The sequence below is a fragment of the Opisthocomus hoazin genome, chromosome 4 (genome assembly GCF_030867145.1).
Source record: "Opisthocomus hoazin isolate bOpiHoa1 chromosome 4, bOpiHoa1.hap1, whole genome shotgun sequence".
Lineage (NCBI taxonomy): Eukaryota > Metazoa > Chordata > Aves > Opisthocomiformes > Opisthocomidae > Opisthocomus > Opisthocomus hoazin.
This window is the reverse complement of record NC_134417.1, coordinates 18,363,343-18,385,421: the sequence shown is the minus strand read 5'-3', so window position 1 is coordinate 18,385,421 and position 22,079 is coordinate 18,363,343. Positions and strand designations below refer to the sequence as shown.

The window sequence follows — 22,079 nt, the reverse complement described above, 5'->3', positions numbered from 1 at the left end:
CTGCCATACTTCTATGATTTCAGGTATGTTGCTGAGACACCCATTGCCTTTGCTTCCAAATAGTGAAGTTAGGAATTTCAGCATCACATTACTGTGCTTTGCAAGGATAAATACACTCAGACACTATAGTAACAGGGTCTATGTTGTACCTTATGTAGGTTTAATACCTTTTTTTCATATTCCTGACTTGGCCATGGATTTTCTCTGACTCTCTACATATCACAAGTTGATGGAGAAACAGAAACTACAGCAGTCATAAATCCATGTGCTAATTCTGCCATAGAGCAGAAACTATTGGTCAGAGGTTTTCAAAATGCTACAAGAAGATAGTCTGCTCATGGGGTAACCGGGGAATGGATTCATAAAGTGTGAGGATAGACTATCTCCCCTGACCTCTGTAAACTGTCCGTTATCATCTACTAACACTCCAGGCCTTGCAGGCTCTTCACTGGTATGGTAGTTTTTCCTCTCCTCTTCCCTTTCCTGGGCCCTATCCACGTCTTGGGTGGGGCATGCTACAGAAACAGTCACCAGCCATAGCAATGAGTTGCAGATCTCGACAGATCTATTCGCAGGATGCAGTGAAGGACGCTGATGGCCGGCCTGTGTGGGGATCATCTCCAGCCCCACCTATGCAAGACTTGCGCCGTCCCTCGCTATGCACTGAAGGGAAAAGGAATGCCAGCGGCCACGCTGGGGCTTGCCTGTCACCACAGGAGGTGAGTTGGGCAGACTCCTTAAAGAGTGACTGTTTGACTGCTACAACTGTATCTACTAGACACAAATTAGCACTATGAATAAAACAGCAAGCTACTCGAACCCGCTGTCTCGCCCCAGCGGGCGTCATGTGAGGAGACGGCTCGACGCCAGGCCCACCTCATGGAGCTTCCCGCCTCTGGCGGCGGACCCGCCTCACGCCACACCCAACATGGCGGCTCTGCCCCCCCCCCCCCCGCCACACTCAAAATGGCGGCTGCCCCGCCGTGGGCGTTCCGCCAGAGTCCGCACTCAAGATGGCGACCGGGAGCCTACCTTTTCCCTTCCCCTCCGCTCTCTCGCCGGAAGCGGCGGAAGGCTGTGGAGTGCGGACTCGGCGGAGCGGAAGTCGCTGAGGTGGACGGAGGTGGCGGCAGGGAACGACGATGAACAACAAATTCGACGCGTGAGTCGGCGGCGCGGCCCTCCCCAACCTCTCCCCCCCAACGCTGCGGGGGGCTGCGCGGCCCCGCTCCCTGCCGGGCGCTCCCCGCCGCCGCTGCCTCGGCGCCGGGCGGGCGAGACGCGATGAGTCACGGGGCCGCGCACAGCCCCGTTCCTCCCCTCCGAGCCCGGCCCGGCCCTGAGGGGATGCGGGCCCGAGGGCTGGGGGCAGCGGTGCGGCGGCATAAACCTCTGCTCACGGCGGGGTATCCCCTCGCCGTGCACCTCTGTGGAGAGTCGCCGGGCCGCCTTTTGGCCCCGCTTCTCGCTCGTCTGTCCCGGCCCCCGGCAGGGGGTGGGGCGGGCGGAGAGGCCTGTGGGGCGCAGGGCGCTGGCCTGGTGTCTGCTCGCCCGAGGGGCTGCCCCTGCTGTGCGCAGGGCGTGGGGAGCTGGGCGGAGGGGAGTCGGCAGAGGTACAGCGGCAGGCCTTCGTGTTCGGTTTTAGGTACCCGGACAAGTAGCTGGGTTTTTATGTGGCAGATCAGTATCTAGTACAAACTGCTTGAGTTTGTTCTAAAAAGGCATTTTGTTGCTCACTTCAGCTTAAAAGTGCGTGCCTAAGATGCCTGCGATGGGCTTTGTCCATGCAAAGCAGTAGTACTTTTTACTGTGTGGGCTGTTAAGTATAGATTTCCAAATGCTGATGGCCCTTGTACCAAGAAGGAGCTCGGAAGTCGAGACTGCTGGGGCTTGGTATGAACCTTCTCAGCTGTGCAAAACGTTCTTTGCTGTTTATCAGATTGAAAGATGATGATAGTGGAGACCATGACCAGAATGAGGAGAATAACACACAGAAAGACAGTGAGAAGGAAAAGAATGATCGAGAGAAACCACAGAGTACGACGAAGAGGAAGGTACCGTGCATTCCATTACTAAGGCGTGATGTGGGAGTGCTAGAGAATCAGTTCCCAGTTCAGGGATAAGGAAAATACTTGTTGGTGGGCTCTGGTTGTTTAACGCACTGTTACTGTTGTAATGAAGGCAGAAGAGTTAAGCATTTGGATAATATGATAGCATTTGGATAATTTGATGTAGTTTTTGGAGGTATATAATCTGAGAGGTGGATGCTCCCTTCACAAACACAGTTAGTACTCTGCCAGGCTTTTGAACAGAAATAAGAAATGAAGCTTTATTTTCCCCAAAAATTTTTTTGGAAGATGATGTGGGGGAAGGACTGATTGACAGGGGAGTAGTGGCTTGCAGTTGGTTTAACAGGCTGTGTTCGTGCCACTGTTGAAATAGCTCTTAAGATGGGTCTCTGTATGTGTAGTGTAGCCTAGTTAAGAAGGCATATATCTGTCCTGTTTTGGTTTTTTTTTTTTCAATCTTGTGCTTAGGATAACTATTCTGTCTGAAGTAATGCAATCCTTAGAAACTTACCATAGACAAGAGGAGAGTAGAGATTTAAGCTCTTGTAACTCCTGTAACAATATCAAGTGATACAAGATAAGGGCTTTTTCGTTTGTTTTTTTCTTCAGTTTTGACTTGGGTAAGGAGTTCTCGTTAGCCTCTTTTAAGCTTGTGAGAATCTTTTTAATCAGAAATGGGTGTTTTGGAAATTAAAAATGATTGCTGTCCACTGATAGCAATAGGTTCTGCTAAAGCTGACGTAACAAGTTCTAAGACTAATCCTGCTGGAGTGTTAGGGTGTTGGTTGCTTAAGGGAGTTGGTGTCATCAAAGACTTATAATTGCTTTTGAATCATGGTTGAGTATAAATGGGTTTTGTTCTTTCCAGCAAAGAAGAGTGTCTTTTTTTTGTGAATTTGAAAAAGTTATAACTCTCCCATTGCCCTTTTTAGTTGGTCTTTTTTCCTTTGAGACAGGCACAGTTAAGGACTAAAGGAAAACTTAGTCATACTGCCTCTAATAGTTACAAGGGTTGCTTTTTTGTGATGCTCTCCTGAGCTTAAGTTATTATTACCTTAGCCATCCCTGCACTGCAAAGCTCTAATATTCTTTGAATTAGTCAGCTGCTGTTAGCCTTATTGTCCATTTCAGACAATTAGCAGAAATAGTATTTTTCTGTAAAAACGAGGATCAGTTATTTGTTTTATAGTTTGTGAGGGCAGGAACATGTGGACTTCTGATGCGGTGATTGTAATTTTTCCCATTCCCCTTTTAGAGGAGCGTATAAGGGGTAAGCAGGCTTTTCTGTTCTGCAGGCTGTTGTCCCAGGGCCAGCTGAGCACCCCTTGCAGTATAATTACACCTTCTGGTACTCCAGACGAACACCCGGGAGGCCCACCAGCTCACAGAGTTACGAACAGAACATCAAACAGATCGGCACCTTTGCCTCCGTGAGTATATATCCGTGTTGTCCTTGTGCTGCTTGGGCATGGCACGGTCACCGTGGCTGGCTTACTCCCTGTGTGCTAGGTGTATGCGCGTGCAGGCTATTCTCTTGTTGTCAGGAACAGAGCAGAGTGAGTGATTTGCCGTGACTTATGTATGAGTTCTTGAATTACCTACAGCAGGTGACATGTCTGAAGTGGTTTTCCTCTGCCCTGTGCTAGACATCTGTGCCTACAGTAATGGTGGTAGCTGGCATAACAATAGAAAATGAAAAGAACTCCCATGTAGCTTATATCTGCCAGCTGGAGCAGAACTGGACAGGTAAGCAAGAGAGGAAAGGAACAGCTTTTCTGGATGCATTGTAGGTGTGAAGCAAAGACTGTACAGTCCCGCCCCTCCTCCACTTCCCCCCTGCCCGTATTTCCACCACAAAGACTGGGTTTGGGACAGGCATCTGGCATGCTGTCTGTATGAGCAGCTGGTGGCCAGTTGTCTGTCTGGAAGTGATGGCTGAGGTGCAGTTTGGTGTTGCAGTGAAGTTCATTAAAAGGCAAACTGCTCTCCCTTTCCATTTCCACTATTTGTGATTGTTTATTCCTGGAATAAATTGAGCGTATCCTGGAAAGGCAGTATTGTGTTGTTGTATGGTACTGGCAGTGTAAAACTGTCATAAAGATCCCCAGATACATAAGCAAAACATGTCTCTGTTGTATAGAGGCACCACATACAATGCCATTCTACAAGGCTGGGAAGTCTGTTGGCTGCTTTCTTTTTTATTTTTGCTTTTTTTCAAACCTAATGTCCAGATTTTGCAGGGTCTCTTGCAAATGTTAATTTTGCCCATCAAGTATATCTCGATCTTCTGTAATGTGACAATTTTTAACAACATCCCTTTATCCCTGCTGGAGGCTGCAAAAATATGCCCGTCCAAGCAGCTGGGCTGTGTTACTGCATCTACATAGGGTAAGAGTGGGAAGAATAGATCTAAGCCAGTCATCATGGGTGGTTACTGCTCTTATTCCCCTGTGTAAGCAAGTACGTTTAGTTCAGTGAATGAAAAATGTGGCTGCTGCATGATGATCTGGCAATAACTTTTCAGTCTATTAAACCAGTGTAGACGTAACATTGATTTTTAGCTCCTTAGAGGAAAAGCTTCACACGTTCTGTTGTCTGCTCTTTGCTGCAAAGAATTTGTGGTTGCTGTTGTAGGCTGGAAGTGCTAGAGTCCAGTTAGAGTGGAGGGAGACCGGCAAGCAGATCTGATAATGTGTTTGGTTCCAAATTCTGTTTAAGGAGGAGGAAAAACAGACTTCAGAAAGAAATGTCTGAGCCTGAATCTGGGTTCAGATTTATTCTTTGCTTTTCAGTAAGAAGCTCTAAAAGCTTTTAAATGCTAACCGCTAGAGGGCATATTCACTTGGTGTAAGAATAATTTCCACACTGCATGTGGATGTGTTTGACAAAAACCGATTGCTTTTGATGCCACCACAGTCTTGGTTCATAATTTTAGTGGCTATAAAAACAAATTCCTGCATGGATGGCAGAGGTCAGAGATTGGAACAGAATTCCAAGTGCTGACCAAGTCATTAAGGTCTCTGATAAAATACTTGGGATGGTGTCTGACCCCCCCAGCTTCACTGCTGGTCTGCTTTATAGCTGTTGTCTTAGTGAGTAGAGTCTTCTTAAAGTAGGGAAACTGGTATAATTTCTTCCAGTGCCTTGCTTTGTTTTAAAGATCCAGCTTCTCTAAAATCCTTTCTTATCCAGAGAATCTCAAAGGATTAAAAAGTTATTTTTGAGAATTAGAAAAGACAATTTCCTTGCCCTCTGATCAGATTGTGTGAAGTAGACACAGGGGTGCCAGAATGGAAACTGGTCAAAGCGGTCCAAGTGTACCATGGCAGACTGTAAAAGGAAACAAGAGATATTTAATTATAAGTTCTGAATGGTGCCGTAAGATCTTAAATCAGCACCAGAATGTGTCTTTTGTCTTAAGACCTGGATACAGGAAAATTAAATACAAAAAATGTCTCATTTGGAGGCTCCTATGGTCTTCTCTATTGCAGAGAGAAGTGGTTAATGCAGGGCTGATGTGTATAGTGTAGAGAGGCTTGGCTGTAGCTGATGCACTTGACAGATATCCACTGATTGAAAGTTTGACAGTAGGATTTACATATATTTGAAACTGTTCTCCAGAGCAGCAGTTTTCTTCAGACAAACACCAAGTGACTTTGGAGACAGCTGTTGAATGTTTCACCTGGCCGTCTGGTAATGGAGCCAGTCAGAAACAGGGACCCAAGCTCTGATCCTGTTGCTGCCTTCTGGGTATCCTGATCAACACCCTTGTGACAAGAAGGTAGAACAGAAGAGGGGAAGGTGGCTCTGGCCAGCCAGTGTAGAAAGGGAAGCCTGTTCCTTAGGAATGTTGGCTGTGAACAGTTTGAACAGCCTCATTGTGTGATTCGTGTCATTGCAGGTGGAGCAGTTCTGGAGGTTTTACAGTCACATGGTACGTCCTGGGGACCTGACAGGCCATAGTGACTTCCATCTTTTCAAAGAGGGTATCAAACCCATGTGGGAGGTGAGTTGGAGCTCTCATTTCTGCCTTGATATTTTCCCAGAGTATTCTGGAGCAAACCTTCTACAGTGAAGTGACTCTTGTCATTCAGTGACACTCCAGGCTTCTCTTGGGTGCAGTCCTTTCTTCTGGCTTTCCTTTTTCTTCTGTCTCATGTAACCTAGCAGTCCTGTGACCTGCTGGCAGAGGAGAAGGTAGATGCAGACAGCTGCTAGCTGCGCTCCCCCAAAGGCTGCAGAACAGGCCTTTGCCTGTGGGTGCAGAGGATCTCTGGGCAACGTTGCCTGGAGCCCAACGAAGTGGGGACCCCAACTAAGCCGTGTGCCTCCTCATATAGACACTTGCCCCTTATAGCTTAGTCCAGTGACAGCAGTGTGGGGTATTCCTCTAGAAGGGCTGGACCTCTGTAAGTGGAATTCAACAAAGCTTATAAGAAACCAACCCTGCTTTTGCAGACAAGGAAGGAAGTGGTGTGTATGGTTAAATGCCTACAGCTGTATGTAGAGCTGGAGATGGAAGGAAGACTTAGCCCTTCCTTTGCTTTTTTATGTTTCAGGGCACTTAGTTTGCTTCTGTTCATTCCTATCCAAATCTATTAAAAAGAACAAAAAAAAATCTTTGCCCAGTAAATGATTCTTCCAGTTCCTGGCCTGCTTCCAGCAATGACCAATACCATTTGCAATATGAGGATTTTTATGTGTTGCTCTGAAGTACCTAATTATGCTGCTTGGTCCTGAGAAATTTATATGTGACCCTAGTTGGCAATTATTTTAAGTAAGGTGTTTTATAGCCAGTTACTGCAAATACAATTTATATAAAATGTTTAACCCTCTTCGGACTCCTGGTGAGCTAGCTGCTCATATAATGTGTCAACCAGAGAGTCCACAAGGTAATGATACCACAGTTTCTATAAAGCATTTGTCTAGCAGTTTTAAGATGAGGGTGGAGAGATCTGTTTTTTTACTTCTGGCCCCACTCCCTTTTATTTATAGAAGAGGACCTGGGATCTTGCTGCTGGCCTTCCCTTTGATGCTTGCTTGGTAGGGCTTTGTTTATGCTCTTCTCTCTTCCAAACTAATCCCTAGTTACTGTCATTCTTATAGGCACATGTATGCATGTATGTAGCTCTGATCCTTTTCTGGATCCATCTGCACCTTTTCTGTGTAAAGTCAGAAATGCTAAGCATAATGTTCCCTGGTGATTTACTGGGTGCTGGTCATTATTATTCTGGTAAAGGGAAATCAAATGCTTGACTGAACTGAAGTTTGTTTAACCTGAAAGAAAACTATCAATAACCGTAAAACACATACCACAGCATCTGCCTCCTGATCACTGTTCTCCTTGTAGCCTTGAACCTGCTTAAACCAACTTGTAAATATTATGAGCAAGACCACTTTCTCTTCCGACCCCCCTTAGGCATTGTGGAAAGTTAAACCCAACTCCGTGCTTAAAGATTGAAGCCTAGGCGGCTTTAATTCTGAGAGTGTGATGTTCACAGCTTGGAAATCAAGGATGCTTAATCAGAAAGTAGCTTGCATCTCATGGGAGTATGCCACATTCGTAGAACTTGTGCTGATTTGGAATCTTTGCCTTGCATGTAGCTGCTCTCATGCTTTGACTTTTGTCTGGAGCTGATGCCTTCTGCTTTCATTATAGGCTTTAGCACATTCCTGAAAGCTGGGAGTCTTGTGAATGCTGCTGTTAGGCTGGCACTTCCGTGTTTGTCAGGATTGCTTCATTAGCACTTGCTGTCTCTGAAGGCACACAAATGTTTAGTTTTATCTGAGCCCTAAAGAAGCTTTAAGGCTAAAATAACTTTGTTTCCTTAAGAAGGATTGGGCTCCCTTGCCTAGCATCTTTAAGGTGTGTCCAGCTTGGCAGAGGTGATTGCTGGTGATTTGGCCAGGGATGTCATGTATTGTGCGGTCCCCTCTGAGTTATCCTTTGTTCTTCTCTGTATCTGTCCTAGACCTCTCTTCCCTTTCACTTCCTAATTGTCGCCTGTTTGTCTTATTCTTACCTCTCTCTCTTTGGCTTTGGATGGAATTTGTTCCCCTCTCACCTTGTAAGATTTTCCAGCTACAGTGTTGTACAAGGGAATGCCACAGCGTGCTGCACAGAGGAGGAGCTGCTGTTTGACATAGATGTGTGTTCTGTGTAGCAGGGGAGTCTGTAGTAGTTTTCAGCTCTTTTTCAGGTGCAACATATGGAATCACAATATTGATGTGATGGACTGGGTGCTTAGCATAAATTTTTTCTTTAGTCTCTCCCCTCATTTTTCGTTATTTCCTTGGGTCACCGCAGTCTGGAATGACCATTCAGCTGTATGATGTGTAATAATGTCAGTGCTTCACAGAGAGCAGACTGGTCCTTTCTGTGTTAACTTGCGAGCCCATTCCTGGAAATGTGGAAGGAAAGCGTTTATCAACTTTTCACTTGCTTTTAAATATCACTGCGAACTGTTTCAAATACTTTGTATTCAAAGTAAGTGGTATATCTCTGTCTCTGTTTGTATGGAAGAGAAGCAAAATGCTTTTGCTTGAAAGTACCTCCATTCTGTCCCTTGCCCCACCCAATCAATATCTGCTGCTGTCTGTGGCTCTGCTGTCTTGTGGGAAGCAGAAAAATAGCTAGAAGAAAACAAATCGATTTCTTGCCCCTTTTCCTAGGATGATGCCAACAAAAATGGTGGCAAATGGATTATCCGTCTGCGAAAGGGCTTAGCGTCACGATGCTGGGAGAATCTCATTCTGGCAATGCTGGGAGAGCAGTTTATGGTGGGGGAAGAAATCTGTGGGGCAGTCGTGTCTGTCCGATTCCAGGTAAGCGCTTATGAGAACTGGCATGTATTTCGATTTGGCAGGGCTACAAACAGTACCATCTGCTTACCCCTCACATGCTGTTCTGTAGGAGGATATTATCTCTATATGGAACAAGACAGCCAGCGACCAGGCCACAACAGCCCGGATACGCGATACGTTACGAAGAGTGCTCAACCTACCTCCCAACACCATCATGGAATATAAAACACACACCGATAGCATCAAGTACGTGTGGTAGCAGGGGGAGGGCCTGCTGCTGGTTGCGTGCGTGCTTGAGCAATTTAATGCAGATCGCAAGAATTAAGAGAAGTGCTCATATGCGTTGGGGCTGTTTGCTGCGAACAGTAACACAGACAGCAGCAATTGTTGCCAGTGTGCGTTGAAAGCCAAATATCTGTGTCATTATTGTGCTGTTGTTAGGGACATTTGGTTCTAATAGTAAAACCTTATTTTTTTGAAATGTAAAGTCCAGGGCTTTATTAGCAATCCACCCAGCTTGTCACTTAGGAGATGGGCAGGCCAGTGTGGGACTGGGGCTTGATGTATTCAAAGAGAAGATTGCAGTGGGGGGGTACAAGATCATTTGAATAAATAGGAATTCTGGGGAATAAAGTGCGGAAGCTAACGGGGATTTATAGTGCCATTAGATTTATAAATGGTCTTGGGAAAGTGCTGTGTGAATTTACAGTGCTGTACAAATGATTTCTAATCATAATAAACGTCGTATATTAAGTCTTCCAGGCCCTGGTGACAGAGGCTCTTTAACAAGACTAGAAGATCACGGTACGCAGAGAGGACAGCTGTATTTTTAAATAAAGCTATTACAGCTTACCATACCAGGCCATTCAGGGTGACTTTTATTTCCCACAAAGTGACGAAAAACTGCATATGTAGGTATTAGTTAGAAGTGAATAATGTAGACTTTTTTTTTTCTTTTTTTCTTAAGCATATTATAAACCAATACACTGATTAGGTCATATTGGTTAAATTAACACTTGAAAAGGTGTACCCGGAAAAAGAAATGGAACAAATTAGTAAGATGTTGATAGAGCAGTGAGCTTTCTAATCTAGCCCGTAATCAGGGTGCAAGTACCTTTCATGACTTCCTGTCATTATGCTAGCTTATCCTTTCCACGTAATCACCCTGTCATCAGTGTGCTGTCAAACAGTTTGGTGAGATCAATCCTGTTTTTAGCAGACAGCTAACTTCAGTTGTGGCCAATTTTGAGTGTGGGTCACTAGCAGTAATACGGAGGTCTCGTTTGAACTGCTTGTAGGCATCTAGTGTTCCATGTGGCCCTCCCTCCTGTGCGCGTGGGAAAGAGAAGGGAAGGAGAAATTATTACTATTAAACTGAATCTTTTCCAGGCAGCGTTGGTTTCTGAAAGTTCCCACTTCTGTTGTTGAAATCTCATATTCATGGTTTTGCCAGTAACATTTCTCATGCGCTTTGTGCCAGGAGAGGGCACTGTCGACACTCTGTCCATGTAAACGAGGTAGCAAAGTGCTCATAACAGGGTATTTTACTCTTGTTCAGCAGTAGCAGAATGCAGGCTGTGGTGATGCAGCTTTGCAGTGGGAGAAGAGAGGTGTTTGACTTCTCTCAGTTTGTGTAGGGAGGGCTGTGTCCTGACCCAGCTGTCTGATGCTGTGGTGGTGGTTCGTGTAGCAAGTTCAGAATGGAAATGACGTGGCCTTTCCCTTATAAGGTATCACCATCAGCACTTCCTAGGACAGAATGCTGCTATAGCAATGTTTGTAACTGTTCTTGCTCTGGCGGGTGGCAGTCCCTGAGTGATGGTGCATCCAATATTGTCAGCTTATTTCCCTACCGGTGTAACATGCTATGCTTGCTGCCCTCTCTTCCCGCATAGCATCGACGTTTCATTTTGTGCTCCTGACCTATGGCACAAAATGAGCTTGTCCAAGAATAACAGGTGTTTGAGGAATGGAGTTTAGTAGCTCAGATTACAGCTGGGAGCAATTCTTGAATAGGGGTGGGCTGGCTTGTCTCCCATGTATTCTTCCGTGGATAGCAGGGACAGTCAGGAGTTGGTTTGATGCCGTCCTAGTGAGGTAGATCTAAGCAATTAACCTTCCGCCCTGTAGGGGATCATGAGAGCTCTTTTTTTCCATTGCCTCGCTTGAGCTGCAGCAGTCTGATTGCAGTGCTGTCCAACATTTCCTTCTAATGGCACTGGTGTAAATTCAGAGCAGAACTGCTTGTCAGTAGAGTTTCTGTGTAGTGTTGCGTGGACCGACTTCTTGTGCCTTTCTTGCCTGGTACCAGCAGGCAGCAAGCGGCAGCAGCTGCAGAGGGGTGACAGTGCCTGCTTCGTTGACAAAGAAGAGCAGGACAGCTCTTCAGTCTGACTCTGCTTGGCTATGCTTTATATCTTTAAGATTCTCTCACTAATGAAGAATCTTTTGTGTAACTAGTTCTGTCCCCCATAAAGTCTGGCTCCTTTGCCTCACCCATCTATCAAGCCCTGTTGAAATACTGTCCGTCATGAATAAACTCAGCTTACGCTGCGCATGTACCATGTGATTTATGACTCAGGAGGGCTTTCTAGCCAGCACTCTATATTCACACTCTGGCTGTGTTTTATGAAAGGCTCTAATGGAAGAGCCATGCTGTAGGCTTTGTCAGGGCTGCCTTTCTAGGGGGGCTGGAGGTATTTTTCATTTGTATGGGCTACATCTCTCCACTAGAGCTCTGCTCATGTGCAGGGTTTGATTGGCATTGATTGTGCTTTGGGGAAGGAAGCACGCTTAGCAAGAAAAGAACAGGCGTTTCTCAAAACCTTGACTTTTAGGTAGTGAATTGACCTGGATTAGCTTTTGACACACTGTAAATGAATGCTTCTGTAGAAATTGCTAGCATGCCCCTCACTGTGGAACCTGAGCCCTGTGTTTCAGGTTTTCTATATTCCTTTTGTGATGATGCGTTTCATATTAACTCATTTTTAGACACCATTTTTCATGAGTTGTCAGTGAGGCTGCAGCCCCCTTTGTTTCGGAAAGCGGTGGTGCTGCCAAGCTGCGTTTGAAAAGTATCTGTTGCTTCACAGCTATTCTAAGGAGCTATTCTGCATTCTGTCCTTTCTGCTCTCAGTGGTGGGGCTTGTGCATTTAGCTAGATAAGCAGATCTTTCATTGCAATTTTCCTGTGTTTGTCCTTTCTCTCGCTTGTGATATTGACAAGCTGCCTAAATCCCAGCGAGTGGAAGGGTCAGCCTAGTCTGTATTAATTTCCAATCTTGCGAGAAGAGCTGGAGCAGTCTCTTGGATTCTGCTTAATTCCAGGGGATTTATAGTACCTTAGACATTACAGTGCTGAGAGCCTGAAAAGAACACGTGATGTTTTGTGGGCTACCTTGTTTCAGTAGCTGGAGAGAAATCGCTTCTCTTTCTTCTGTTGGAGGTGGACTGAGAGAGGTGCACTCGGATGTAGGGAACCACTTAATAGGTTCTGCTCATCAGTGCCTTGGAGGTGACATGGTCCAGCAGTGACAGTGGGTTCTGGACAGTGGCACTCTCTGTGGTTTGGAATTAAGAAAAAAAAAATTGCCCCTTACTTTTGCTGCCTTAGGAGGTGCACTGTGCTTTTTTTGAAAGCAGAATATTGCTGGCCACAGTCTGGTCATGAACCCACTGAAAATATTCAGATATCTGTAGTGAGTGAACTGCAGTTGGGAGATGGGTGGAGGGGAAGTGATCACTGTAAAGTTTGATTTTTGAGCATTACAGCGTGAAGTGCTTGGCTATTTTGCATACACCTTTGCCCTACCTGGGGGTGTCAGCCTTTCTTTTCCAGCGTGATAACTGTGTGGTCAGTGACGATCTCCTGTGTTGAGAGCTCCCACCTGCATTACTGTCCAGGAATCCCAGGCAAACATTGCTTCATATGCCAGGAGAGACCAGACCTGTGGCCATACAGCAGGCAGCCACTGAGCGGGCTGATCTTGGAAATATTTTGGTTGCTATGTGACTTTATGGATCGTCCTGTCAGCTCTAAAGCAAGGCTGCTTTTTCTGAAAACAAAGCTTCAGTTATTTGTAAGTGCCTGCTGCAGTGAGAGCTGAGCAGGGTATAAAACTCTCCTTTCCTTTCAAAGTCACCACTGTTAACTAATGGGATGGCTCGAGTAAATGAGAAGAATAGTTGATCTTAATAGGGCTGGCACTGGGATCATTTCGCTGCAGGCAGTTGGAGGAAATCGCCTCAGACTATATTTTAGCTAGGAAATAAGCAGATAGCCTGTGGAGGGAACAAAGGTGTGCACTGTAAGAGTGCAGGGGCAAGGTTCTCAGGACAAAAAGGTGAGGAATAACCAAAAAAGTGACGAACGAGGAAGGGAAATGCCCATGGAAGTGGCAGGTGTTTGGCAAGAAGACCAGTGTTTGTGAGACAGTAAGCTGGTGGTGGGGTCCTTGTGAGAAGTCTCCGTTGTTGTTACTTCAGAGTTCAGCTAATTCTATAGCTCTGTAACATTTTTATAGCACTGGTTTCCATTTGCTTGCTAATTTCCAAGAGCTTAGAAGAACTCCTCAATGCTGCTGTCTTAGTTGTGTCATCTTTGTCTTTGATTGTATATGAAATGGTGTGGGCAGGGTTAACCTTGTCTAAAGTTAGACGGTTTGCAGATGGGACCCATACACGCTGTCTGATGCCTGTCAGTGGAAGACAGATTGCTTTGGGTCTTGTCGGCTCTGGAGAGCTGCGTTGTTTCACCCTCATTCCTTCAAGTCCGAGAGCTAGAGGAGAGTGGGGAGTTTCCAGATCCGATAGCTATCTTCTTCTGAGTCTCTGCAATACTGGATTAATTAATTAATTTATCACTCCATTCTCCAGTTCCAGTAATATTTCCAGATACTGGAAGTCTAAGAGCACTTCCGTTGACCTGGGCTTTGAAATGATGGATTCGTTGATTTGTTCTCTGTCACCGTAGTATGCTTTATTTGGAAGTGTCTGTGACTTTGTAAAAGGGTTCCTTATCTTGGTGGCCTGTCTCTTACCAAAGAAGTGACTATAACCTATTTATTTCATGTTTCTTTTCAAGGAGGTCAGTTCAGATGCATTCATTTCAAAGTCGTGATGGCTTCCCTATTTGCCTTTGCTACAGATACTGCCAGATATGTGAAAGAATTATTTGAGGCTAGAAGAATATCCTAGATTTTTTAAAGCTATTAGTTTTCAGTTCTTGACTGGCTTTGAACAAACCCCAAACACTCAGACAGAACATGGGGAGCACCCAGGAAGAGGCTGTGCTGCTCTGGATGCCATGTCTGCAGAGTGCAGTGGTGAATGGTCCGTGTGCTGGGAGGTTGCATGCAGACTGGTGGAAGGGACAGACCTTGGTGGCTGTTGTGAGGGTAGCATGCACTGTGAGCTCTCTGTCTCCTTTTTTAGCTGGGAAAGGAGATGGTAAGGAGGCAGGGCTGCACAGGGAAATACTGAAGGGGAACTACTAGGACTTAAAGATTGAGTGTGGTTGGAGAAAACAGCTAGTGCTGCTTGCACAGTAGTGATTTGGAAAGTCCCTTGAAGTGGCTATGGCTGGTTTTCTTCTTTTTGCTGGAGTCCATGATGGTGGCTCCTTTTTGTGTTTGTTTTTTTTCCCCCAGCTTACTTGATGGGGATAAAGGGAGCCCTTTCTGGGTCCTGACCCTGGGCACTGGGGGAGAAGGTGGGAAGTTTCAACAGTTGTGGGTCAGGAATGGGTGTGGAAGAACAGCTCTGGCTGGCTTTATTTAGCCTGCTAATGTTTCCATTTCCCATCTGTTCAATTGGAATAACCTAAGTGTCGGGGATCAATTCACTGAGTATCTGATCGCTGCGCCAACAGTATAGCAATAAGGTACTAAAAATGTCTATACATAAAAATAACCTCTTAGACTCTCTGGCAGTGTGCCTTTGGCACGTCACAAGTCGTAAAGATTCTGCCAGACGAAATTAACTGGCAGCCTCGTTCGGTACGAAATGGAGAGCAGTTTGCTCTGCTAGCGTAGTTTAGGTACATTAGGGCAGACACATCCTGGTGGATTTTTTTCAGTCGAGTCAGCAGATAGTTGGAGTAATTAGTATTATAATATGTATGAGAGTCTTGGCTTAAAAATTCTTGGCTGGAGGAGCTTTTCTTCTATGTCTGTGAGAAGGACTTGGCAGCTGAAGGACTACGGGCATGATGTTGTTGGGATGTTGGAACAGGGAACTCCTTGGTTTGAAAGGGGTAATAAATTATCGATTATGTTGACAAATAATCTGCCCTTGTGTCCTTTCTGCAGCGAACAGAAGTTATGAGTTTGAGGAGAACTGTGGGAGAGGAAAGAGAGAAGATGTGATTATGGGTGATGGAAATATGGTAGAAATACAAGGCATGGGGGGTCGGAGGAAGACATGGACATAGAGACTTTAGAAGGGCTGGAGATGTGCATAGTTTTCCAACCTGTATTCAGCAGCTAAGAGAGCTTCAGGTGGAGTTTCTCTTCACCCTAACTTTCTTCTAGAGGGAGGCAGTTGTACCCACAGTGTCTGGTGCCATGTGCTGACTGGATGACATATGCAGTTGTCCTTTCTCTGGAAGATTTCTTGGCCTTGATGAGCACTGTGTCTGAGGAGGCTTGAGGGAGAGGTTCCCATTTAGGGGCCTCTGTGCTGCTGCTGCCTTCCTTAGAACGAGCCACTTGTGGGTTTGTCTCCTCCAAAAAGCATACTGCTGTATGTCAAGCTGAATTGCACATCTGACCTTAGCAATCATCTGTGAGATGCGTCAGCTGGTCCTTCTGCAGACTGATTCACCCTTGATTTTGCCCTGCACTTTCCCAACTGGACATTGAGGGAAGGGTGGTGTACTAATGCACCACAGCTGTCCTGTGTGCTGTCTTGTTGCATCTCTAGCACCCTTTGCTGTCTTTCTCCCTCACATTTCCTTTGGCTTCGTGGGCTCATGTCTGAGGGTCAGCTAGAGATAGTAGCTTTGGGACTACCATGAATGACTGCTGCTCACTTGTCTGTCCTAGTCAAGATCAGGAGGATTTTGAGCTGCCGTGGATGGAGGGAGGCTGAGGAGAAAACCTAGCCTGCTGTAGACAAGGACCCTCTCAGACCAGCTCATCGCCTTGGTATTTCACAGGAGCCCGTGACCTGGGGGGCTGTGGAGAATGGGTTGCTGCTTGGAAGTTTTGTCAGGGCAGTTTCCAACTGGGAAGAACTGGAGTGTTTTGCCACTCACTAGGCTTGTACTGGTAGTGCTGAAGTCGGTGACCTTTAGGATTTCACCTTCAGTGCTTTCAAAAGAGGGGTTTGCTGTCCTGTGGTCTGGGAAGGCAGCGTCACAGATTCCAAGCTGTACACCACAGTGACAAGCTTCTTTCTTGTGCCATCTTTCTTGGGTTCCCAGTAAGACGCCCAGTATGCGGTGTACAGTCTTGTGGAGCATACGTGACAGGCACTCTGCCAGTGTACTCTTTTTTTTTTTTTTTTTGTTTGGTCTGTGACTCTGCTGGCAGAGAGCATATGACACCTGAGCTGCTTTTGCGAATGGTGGTTAGGAGCTTGACTCTGTGAGGCTCAGGTAAGTGCCAGGCTGGGGGTCCATTTTTGGCACAGGTGCTGGCTAATACAGAATTTCCATTTCTGGACTCTCCTGTCATGTTGCAGTGGCCTGATGTGGCAATGCAGAAAACAAGATGTGAGGCAGCTTCTCAGTACCAGCAACAATATCTGCAGGACGGTCTGGGTTTATGACTGACCTGGTTCCCTGTAAGGTCCCTTCAGCTCAACGGGACTCTGTGGATTCAGTGAACGGCTTGGCATGTGCTGTAGACACCAGCACTGTTTTGCTGGGCATGGAGAACTATGACGTTCTTTGATGTCTCTGATCCCAGAAGATAATAGTCATGCCCACATTACCCTCGGCATCTTTTCCCTGAGAGGGCTTTCAGTATGCTGCCTTCGTAAAACAGACAGCAATTTTTCAGTCTGCTAGCTTCGCCCGTCAGTAACATTCTCCACCAGGGAATGCAGCATTAGGCTTGTCCCTCTAACTTCTCTGAAAACATTTTCATTTCAGATAGCTGTAGTGTTTTTACTGGGTCATCATTAACAATGCAGGTTTACAATAGGAAATGAAGACTTTCTAATAACAATTGGATTCTGCTGCCTGATCAAAGAATTTCCTAATAACTAATCCGTGTGGCATTAAAAGAAGCCCCTTTTGGGGGGATTACTACATATGCAGGTATGTGGTGAAGCATGAGGCTGGTAACGGGCTGAGTTTACCAGCCAAGGAATGTGATAATCCTCCATAAAGAAGTAACATTGCCTATTTTATTAGCAATAGGAAATGGATATTCCATTTGTGACTGGGAAGGTCATACCTGTCTCTGGGTATTAATGTGGCTGTATCACCAGCAGCCAGTGGGAACGCTTCATGTCTGTGCAGAACGTTAAAGCTGCCTCGCACTGTCAGATGTTTGACTGGGTTTTAAGGATGCTTCTATCCACTAGGGCTATCAGAGAATATTGCCTTGCTCTCTGAAGACAAGTGCCTTTCAAACGCCATTGAATGTTTCTGCTCTCGTTAAAAGTTAAGAAGCGTTTGATCTGAAGTGCTGTTTTTTTTGGTTTTTGTTTCATTTTTTTTTTTTCCCTCTGGCTTGCCAGGGCCTGGGAGGAGTTTCATGGCCTGGTGAACAGCAGTGGCCGCTGATCGAACGCTCCCCCTCCCTCTGTCACACCCAGGGTAGGGCCTCATCTTTCTTCCTACGTGACTCCATGGCATACCTCTCAGCTTCCAACCCTCTTCCTGTGGGCTGGTGTGTTCTCTTGCCTTGTAGGCCTGGTGGTGGGCCCATTCTGCTACTGGCTCTTTCCCAAAGGTCAGCATCATTTTTAAAAATTTTTTTGGACCAAAGATACCAACATTGACCGTGGTCTCCATTCACTCAGTGTTTTCTGTTGTGATGCTGTATGCTATTTTGCTAATGTGTCCTTCCTCTGTACAAGGCACTTGTATCCCAGACCTGGTCCCAGGAGGCTGAGAGGTATGTCTTCAGCTTGGGTCTGTTGCCTAGGGTTGACTGTAAGCAGATAGAGAGTGGTAAATGAATGCTAAGCACATCCACGTGATGGACACTGAGAGGGGTGCCTGGAGCTTGGCATACGTGCCTTTGCTCTTGCAAGTGGGCTGGAGCAGAATAAATTAGTCTGTCAATAAAAGCTTGTTCAGGAAGGACACACAGTAGCTACTGTATTTAGAAATAATAATGCTGTGGCTAATGAGATGAAACCACCTGCTACTTCTGGTAGTGGCAACCGACCATGTGCAGAGAAAGTAGCCAAGGTGAGCTCAGGGCTGTTGCAAGCCTCGCAGCTCAGATTGTTTTTCCCCTCCAGTGCCCGCTTGCCTGATGACAGGCCCTTTCCTTAAAAAGGGCTAGCAGGAGGCCTGGCGATGAGCATTGTGTTTGGTCGTAGCCAAGTGGGATTGCTGCATTGCCAAGTGCCGGAGCAGGGGAACCCGCTGGAAGGAGTTGTTGCATTGCCCAGTTCCCACCCAGTGGTGGTCTGTAGCTGCTCTGACACAGCCGACCTCCGAGGGGCCACTGTGGAGCCCAAAACCTCCCTCCACAGCTTTGGGCAAGCAGTGTTCTCGTAGTTTGCTCTGAAGTCATGAGTGAGAATAATATCTATCTTTCCTCACAGATTTGGCTTTTTGTGAGGATCAACGGTTACAAAGTGTTACACAGGCGCCTAGTAGTGTTGTTATTGTTAGATCAGATTGAAGTTACCTTCCAGAGTAGGAAACCAGCTCACTTCATGAAATACCAGTCTCAGAAGGCAGTAAATGTGCCAAGTGTATAGGAAAACAGTGGCGGAGTTGATTTAGGTCTCAACTGTATTGGGTTACCTATGCTGAGCAGGGAAAGTAGTGATGAGCAGAGGACCTGGAGCACTCTGATAAAGGTGAAAGGAGGTGAAAAGTAGAAACCTGTCTGAAAAAGAGCTAACTAAGAGTGTGCTGTCCTCCTGAGGTAGATGGCACGAGTGAGAGTACAGTATGGGATGGAAAGCCAAAACCATTGTTGCAAATTAACTGGAATCCAGTTAATGAATCCTGAATCATGTTTCCAAATGGCAACACAGCCTACTTTGCTGTCAAGTGCAAAGGTGAGCCCCAGTCTTCTGCAGATGGTCTCCAGCATGGCTTTTGCTGTCACGTCATAGCAGAGTAACTTGTTTACCTCTCTAAAGCGTGTGTTTTACGTCCTTTGCTCCTCGAGCTCTCCAGCCCGCCTCCTGGAGGTGTTCCAGCATTCACTGTGCTGTGATGTTGCAGCTACTGCGCAGCTCTTAGCAGCAGACAGTGATAGCTCAAGGGTTTAAGCAGGATTTTACAGTCCTGCTGAGCACCTTGCTTCTGAAGCTGCTGCCTTTGCTCTTCAATACATCTCCTCTGATTTGGTGTGATATGTGCTGGGGCATCCCTAGGTGTTTGGTTTGTGCAGCTTACTGCCCTGTCCCTGTTACGGGAAGAGCTGCCAAACCTATCCTCTCAAAATAATTGTAATCTCATTTATTTCCATTTGAGTTTAAAAAACCACACCACCTTTATATTAATGCATAAATATGCTTTGCCTATTGCTGCTGCTGACAGGCTAGCAGTAGGCATTGACACAGGTTTCTGTAACCTGCCCCGTCTTCAATTGCTGCCATGTGCTGCAAGACTAAACAAATGAAGGTTGTGGACCAGCAGTCCTTCCTTCGTCAGCAGCCCCTGCAACTCACCTGGCTATACTTGTGTGAGTAAAAGCTGCCGAAGACTCTGCTATTTAAACTTGAGGGAAGCGTCCTTTTCAGATTAGATATTCTTCTAAAGTAGGAGAGATCAGAGAGCTAAACTTGTTGACAGCGTGACAAAAAGAGCCTAAATACAAGGGACAGAGGCAGGAGAAAGTTGCACTGGTGATATATTTGTGCTCCAAGCAGAATCCCTGAGGACAAATGTTTGGGAAGGAAGAGATCTTGCAAGTTGTTTAAACACCAGAATCTATCAGGGAGGTTTCCAGAGTACCGTATGCTTTGCTTGCAGAAGATGACACTTTTTTCTTCCCGATGAATGGGGATGAACCAGGATCTCCCTGTGTTCCAAGTGTTCTGGAGCAGCAGGCTGATTTATATGAAAAGTCTCTAGTTAGAAAGCAGATCTGCTTAGGAGGTTTAATGAGCATTGACTTGAATGGCATACTGGGGTGGCAACACTGGTAGCCATGGTGGGTGGAATGGGGGGGTGCTGTGATCTGAAGGAATGCACACCTTTAACCTCTCTTTTTTTCCCCTCTTTTCCAGGGATAATTCAAGCTTTCGAAACACAAAAATCACATTGTGAGAACAAGAGTGGGCACCAAGCTCCTCTCTCCGTGTTGAAAGCACTGAGAGGTCTCCACCAGTGCCCTCCGACATCTGAAGGGACTCATGGGCCACTCTCGCACTCCTCCTTGGAGGAAGGATCCACCTGAAGCCCTCCAGCAGTGGTGACAATAGAGGCTGTTTTTGTCATACACAAACTTTTTTTTAGCAGTGGACAGGAGGCCAACCTTTCAATTAGCAGTGTGCCCTTGGGGCCGCATCTTGCAGCACTTTCCTCTTTCTCTACACGGCATGCAGGATCTCTGGGATTCTGCCTCGACGTCAGAGCCTTTTGCTGAGGGACACCAGTATTATAAATCTCTCTGCGGCTGGGAGGAGCTTCCCAGTTGAGAGTCAGCCCTGTGGTTTTCAAATGCCCCCTTTCAGCTCTGCCAATAAATTATTTGGTCTCTTTGTTTCTTTCAGTCTCTCTTTTTTTGCCTCTGTCTAAAAATCAGCAGGATGGTATTTCTCTAGGCGGTGGTAAGGCACCAGGCCTGCTTCTGCCACCTCCATAAAGCACCTTCCCCTGAGCTGCCCACCTACATGAAGCAGGAAAGCACCGCAAGTGCCAGCGGTGGCCAAACTTCACCATATTTGTGGAGTTACATGGGCAGAGGACCAAGAGGTGTAACATCTTGCTTAAAAATTAGATGCCTGCTTTGTCTTTGCCCCTTCTTTGTGCTCCCTGGTTAGCAGTGCCTTACACCCAGCCCTGTTTGTTGGGGAGAGGGATGCAAGCTTCCCTTAAACTAGGACAAAGAGATGTTTGTTGTCGCTTAGTTGCCTTGACTCCGACTGTCTTGGTGGAGAGCCAGCAGTGCTACCCTGTGTTGGATCCAAGGAAAGGCTGAATGCTGAGCCATGTGTGCTTCTGGGGTGCACTGAGCTTTGCAAGTCTCTGGCCATCTGGGAAACTGGACCCCCAGTGGGTGCAGCAGAAGAGGGTGATGGCCCCGGCTGCCGCGTATAGCTGCATGAAAACCGTGACCAGAAGAGGGGCTGCGAGTGACCCTCCTGTCATCCGGGATGAGGCTAGACTGATGTGTTGTTGCCTGGAAAGCCGGCATGGCTGCAATTCGGATACCACGGAAACAATAGGAGCTAATTATTTCCTCTAATTCTGCTTGACTACAACGCTAATTGTACTCATTAACAGCTCTAGCCTTTTCCCCTTTTCCTTGGGGAATCACACAATTGCCTTTCATTTTTAATAGAGCCTTTGCATTGGGCCCGGGGGACAGGCTGCAGGCAGAGATGGGCCACATCTCCTGGCCTGTGAGCTCTCCGCAGTCCCCTGGGAGAAGGGGCTGCTTGGGCCAATTTGGTCGTGACTGCAGAACTAGTGGCCCATGTCTGGGACAATTACCGGCCTTGAAGATGGGGAGACCTTCAGCCTCATGACTCCAATTGCAAATTCCTCATGTTATTATTGAAGTCTAGACTGAAAGCAGCCAAGACTGACAGAGAAAACAGTTTAAAATATTCGGTGTTCTGAAGGGTTTATTTTCTGCATGGAGCATGTCAGTCCTAGGCTGTCTCTAGAAACGTTCAGCGTGCCGACAGGGTGGGCTGACTGCTCCCCGTGGTCAGGCAGTTTGTGCCTGCTGGCACCTGGCTGGGCAGGGAGCAGGGCAGTTCCCCAGGCTGCGGTGGCATCCTTCGCTGTGTTTCTCAAGACCCCATGGTCCTATTCTTGCTCTTGGCACTTGTTTGTCACCAGGTCTCAACCAAATGCTCTTTTCCAGGCGCAGTTTGTTTTCCCTGCTGCGA

General features: G+C 46.5%; 1 protein-coding gene across 3 annotated transcripts; it reads left to right on the top strand.

Annotated features, from left to right (window-relative positions):
* Window positions 1-1,074: 1,074 nt before the first annotated feature.
* Window positions 1,075-20,734, top strand: EIF4E2 (eukaryotic translation initiation factor 4E family member 2). Of its 3 annotated transcripts, XM_075418175.1 has the most exons (8): window positions 1,075-1,162; window positions 1,940-2,054; window positions 3,365-3,499; window positions 5,971-6,075; window positions 8,742-8,894; window positions 8,983-9,119; window positions 17,562-17,640; window positions 20,247-20,734. In XM_075418175.1, exons 1-7 carry the CDS (start codon window positions 1,143-1,145, stop codon window positions 17,605-17,607), a joined length of 711 nt encoding a protein of 236 aa, XP_075274290.1. In that variant the 5' UTR covers window positions 1,075-1,142; the 3' UTR covers window positions 17,608-17,640; window positions 20,247-20,734. The 3 variants fall into 3 exon arrangements, with proteins under 3 accessions (XP_075274290.1, XP_075274292.1, XP_075274291.1); XM_075418177.1 differs by lacking the exon at window positions 5,971-6,075; XM_075418176.1 differs by lacking the exon at window positions 17,562-17,640.
* The last annotated feature ends 1,345 nt before the right edge of the window (window positions 20,735-22,079 follow it).